The following is a 5,000-nucleotide window of genomic DNA, read 5'->3' as shown; positions in this document are numbered from 1 at the left end:
TGATTGTGGTGAACCGCCACGCTGTCTGTCTCTGTCTCGCGCCGTTCACCTCAAATTCCCGTTTCTGAGTAACTATTTTTAGAATGTCACTGCGCTGTCCAGAACGCTTCCCTTGCACCCGTAAGTTGTTCTTACTGTCAAAGTGAAAAGGTCGAATCAATTTATAGCCACGCGAAAAATACACTCTCACCTATCTCTATATATTTATACATATAGATATACATATATATATATACGGCTTCTCTGTGTGTGTGTTTGTGTGTGTGTGTGTGGGCAAAAACCTGTGGATTGTAGAGTTCTGTTTGTGATGGGGTCTAGCGGCTTTTGTCTGTCTGTATGTTCAGGCATTTGAGAAGCCACAACAGATAATAATTATAGGGCTAAGAAATAAGCTCTAAAATTCTCAACTCCCGTTTGACAGGACTTCGCCTGCAGAGGTGATTGTGATGAACCGCCACGCTGTCTGTCTCTGTCTCGCGATTCACCCCGGCGAAGCCGGGTATTCCTCTAGTATATATATATACGACTTGTGTCTGTGTGTCTGTGTGTGTGTGTGTGTGTGTGTGTGTTCGCGATGCACGGCAAAGTTCTCGATGGATCTGCTTCAAATTTGGTGGGCATATTCAGGTACACCCCGGACGCAACCTGGTCGATGAGAATTTTCAACACGTGCTCTCAGCGCGCAGCACTGAACCGATTTTGGTTTTTCTGTTCATCTTCCCAGCTCCATTCCCACTAACTCTTCCTTATCTTCTCCAGTGTTTTGCGTTTATCTCCCTTCCTTCGTGTGGCGTCAATCCATATTCCCGTTACTATTTTTAGAAGGTCACTGCACGTTACTATTTTTAGAAGGTCACTGCACTGTCCAGAACGCTTTCCTTGCACCCGTAAGTTGTCCTCACTGTAAAAGTGCAAAGGTCGAATCAATCTATAGCCACGCGAAAAATATATAGATATAGATATACATATATATATACGGCTTCTGTGTGTGTGTGTGTGTGTGGGCAACACCTGTGGATTGTAGAGTTCTGTTTGTGATGTGGTCTGGCGGCTTTGGTGTGTCTGTATGTTCGGGCCTTCCTTTGAGAAGCCATCACAGTTATTATAGGGCTTAGAAATAAGCTCTAAATTTCTCAACCGTTTGAGTGGACTTCGCCTTCAAAGGTGATTGTGGTGTTTCGGCACTCGGTTACATTTGGCGTCGTCGACAGGGATGGGACTCGACATGACATGTTCAGGCCACTGAATCGTTTTCGTGCTGTTCCCATTCCACCAACCTGGGAGGGACCTAAGCTTGGCTGGTCCATGGTTCGAAACTTTGGGGACAAAGTTCATTCAAAGGGGGTCGCGTGTGACAGGGGGACTACCGTCGCCCTTCACAGCAGACTCTGCAGAGTTGTTCGCCTTAGAAGTTGTGACCTATTTATAGCTAGCTCGCCAGGCAACACCTGTGGATTGTAGAGTTCTGTTTGTGATGGGGTCTGGCGGCTTTTGTCTCTCTGTATGTTCTTGCCTTCCTTTGTGTGGGCACAAACTGGTGGATGAAAATGTTCAACACGTGCTCTAAGACGGCGAACCGCCACGCTGTCTGTCTCTGTCTCGCGATTCACCCGGCGAACCCGGGTATTCCTCTAGTTTTAATATATACCAGAAGGCAGTGTCTGTTGACACATGAAAAGAAGAAAACATAATATAAGAACATAATAATAATAATAATAATAATAATACGAATATTTATAACGCGCACATATCTCACCAACAGGCGACTCAAGGCGCACATACACTCGTTCACACACACGGAGACTTAAAGTCACTAGCACACACACACACCATCAAACATTAAAATATGTACAGTTATTCAGGGTGGGATGGGGTGGGCAGTGTATAATGCATGGATTATTTGGAAAAAAGGAATGTCTTGAGTGCAGATTTGAATGATTCGAGGGACTGTTGTTGGCGGAGGGGGAGAGGTAGTGTGTTCCATTGGCTAGGTGCTTGGAAAGAAAATGAGCGTTGACCTGCTGTTTTGAGTTTGGTGTGGGGGATGTTGAGCTTGAGGGAGTCGGCAGATGATCTGAGTGTTCGTGAAGGGACATAGAGAGAAAGAGAGTCGGAGAGATAGGCAGGGGCGAGACCATGGAGGCATTTGTAGGTGAGAGTGTTGATTTTGTATGTGATACGGGCAGGAACGGGCAACCAGTGGAGCTGATTTAGGAGGGGGGTGATATGATCTCTCTTTTTCTTTCGTAGGACAAGACGGGCAGAGCTATTTTGAATGCGTTGGAGACGAGAGATAGAAGAAGAGGGAACAAGTGTAACCGCACCATTCCTACCAATGTATCCTATCCATACAAACATTCCACAACAAACCTACACTATCAAGAGAACAGAGAGAGGGGGGGGGAGGGAGAGCGATGGGGAGACAGGACCTTACTACACAACAGATCGCCGAGGACACGTCGCCTGCAAGCATTGAAGTGTGACTGACGAGGACCGATAGGTCAGTTCAGGACCCATAATTCTACAAGTTACTAAGGGGAGGTTACTCTACCTATGACGTCACAAAGCACGCTACACTGCGAACAAAGACACTCAGCTGACGCGGGAAACTACTAGCATACCGGGTCAACAACAAAACTGACGCCGGTCAAAAATGGCTAACAGTAACACACATACATACGTACACACCATTGGAGACAATCATACGCTCAGAACACATCATAGAACCGATCAAACATGGCAAATATAATAATACAAAAGAAACAATATCTACTTACAGAACTTTCTCTCTTCAAGATCGCACAAATCCGTCACAAAACTGTCCTCCGACGAAACCCGGTCGCTGATATTAAAACCAGCTCTAACAATACTTCTCCTAACACACACACAAACGTTCTCTTTAAACTCTCCTCGAATACCTCCTTCGCCAAAATAAACGTTATAATGGCTCAGCTACACTCCTTACATTAACACAGTAACACCCTAATCGTTCAATCAAATGCTAAACAACACAAATCCAAAATCAAGACCTCTCGCTACGAAAATCACAGTGGTCTGATCTACCCACGCTACATCTCATGCTCATTCTCTCGCGCGCACCCGTTCAAACAATCAACCAATCAGAAACCAGCCTCGATACCCACCTACAATTAGCAACAACACACAATAATCCCAGCGGTATTGGTTCAGGGGAAGATAACTAAACAGGGACAGATAGAGGGACAAAGAAATGACCGGGAGTAACTTTAAAATAACTTTGATGACAGAGTACACATTGTCACATAACTGTAATGTGCATCTTATTCAAATTCAATTAATTTGATTTTTTTTTGTGTGTGACAGCATGACCAAAGAGCGCAAGCTGCAGTTCTACATCGACTCGCCCGAAGATGACGACGACAACACCGTCGACCAAGACAACCCTAGCCCGTCCCATCTCCACCACGACAACAACGACGCTCAGACCCCACCCAGCAACTACCCTCAATCCGACTCCGGTCCGGACATGGTCCCGAAGACGACCAACACAAGCCCCAACGTCGCTGGAAGAGTCGCGGGTTCAGCAAGTGGTGCTGCAGCAGCAGCAGCAGTAGGACTTGGAGGCGTCAAGAACGGCAGAAGCGCCTCCGTAGAGGACGAGGATGATGAAGAAAGAAGGGAAAACAGCGAAACCTCCACCTGGGCGTCTAGGAACTGGAAAAACCGAAGACGCCGAACTGGGTCGGACGTCCAAGGGTCTATCTCCGGGTCGTTCTCCAGCCAGACTGAAGCCGAAAACCCCTTGACGAGGAGATCTGAGGACGTGGTGGTCGAAATCAACAACGCTGTCAGAGAAGATGGAGAAGACGAAGGACGCCAAGCTCCTGTAGCGGGCACACCGCCTTGCCCTCCTCAGCGGACCAGGAATTCTCAGGACCAATGTCACCGTCTCAGCACTGGGCCTATCCCGCGTCCGAGGAAATTCTCGAGGGAGAACAGCGTGGACTCGGAACAAGATTCTGATCCGGCTTACGACCGTCCTCCACCTCCGAGACCACGACTCCCCCCGAAGCGAGCTGCTGCAGACGTCAACAACGGCGGAAGAGGCTACGGCTACAACAATGACGTCGTTCTCGACATCTCCCCTCACGCACGGAAGCCTTCTGGTGAGATCTTAAAGAACGGCTCAGAAAGAGAGCCCAAGGACCCTCAAGCCTACAGTGACGAAGCCCTTGACATCAGCCATCGCACACGGAAGCCTTCCGGTGGGATCTTAAAGAACGACTCAGAAAGAGAGCCCATGGACCCTCAAGACTACAGTGACGAAGCCCTCGACATCAGCCCTCGAGTTCGAAAGCCTTCAGGCGGGATCCCCAGGAACAGCGTAGGAAGAGAATCCCTGGAGCTGCAAGACCTCAACCAGACTGCTCGGAGGTCATCCCGTGAACTCCTTGGCCCAGGAACTCCGATAGAGACCATTCCTGAGGTCGTCTCCGAGTCAGACTCCGTGTTTGTCTACCCAACCAGGAACCGAACGCCGTCAGGAGATGTTGACCCCGAGGTGGAGGAGATTCTGCAAGGTCCTGGGCTGACCATGTCCGATGAGGATTTCCAGGAGAACTACCTGGGCAATATCCCGGCCAACAAGCGCATGTACGGCGTGTTTCCTCCCCAGTATCGACATTCGCCGTCAACGACTTCACCTAACGGGGCTGGACCTCCTCTTGCTGGGGCCAGGTTTGCTTTTCTTTCTTTTCTTCTTTATTCTTATTTTGTGTGTCCTTCTGGTGCTTCTCTTCTCGGCCCCTCCTCGTCATTATTCTCTTCCGTCAGTCTTCGTTATGTTTTGTCTACTCTTCTTCCTCCTCCTGTTATTTCTTCAGTTTTCGTTATAATTTGTCTGTCCTCCTGATGCTGCTGTTACTCCTCCTGCTGTTCCTCCTCCTCTTCCTCTTCCTCCTCCTTCTTCTTCTCCTTCTTCGCCATCAGTCTACGTTATGTTTTGTCTCCTCCTCTTCTTT

General features: G+C 48.3%; 1 protein-coding gene across 1 annotated transcript in view; it reads left to right on the top strand.

Moving 5' to 3' along the window:
- Nucleotides 1-5,000, top strand: part of LOC138963964 (uncharacterized) — a 149,776-nt gene that overhangs the window by 63,738 nt on the left and 81,038 nt on the right. The window contains exon 2 of the mRNA XM_070335824.1: nt 3,343-4,716. Within this exon, the coding sequence (XP_070191925.1) occupies nt 3,343-4,716 (1,374 nt within the window). The remainder of the gene's footprint in view (nt 1-3,342; nt 4,717-5,000) is intronic.

The sequence above is a fragment of the Littorina saxatilis genome, linkage group LG4, assembly GCF_037325665.1.
Source record: "Littorina saxatilis isolate snail1 linkage group LG4, US_GU_Lsax_2.0, whole genome shotgun sequence".
NCBI lineage: Eukaryota > Metazoa > Mollusca > Gastropoda > Littorinimorpha > Littorinidae > Littorina > Littorina saxatilis.
The sequence above is the reverse complement of the archived record's forward strand: the minus strand, read 5'-3'. Positions and strand labels throughout refer to the sequence as shown.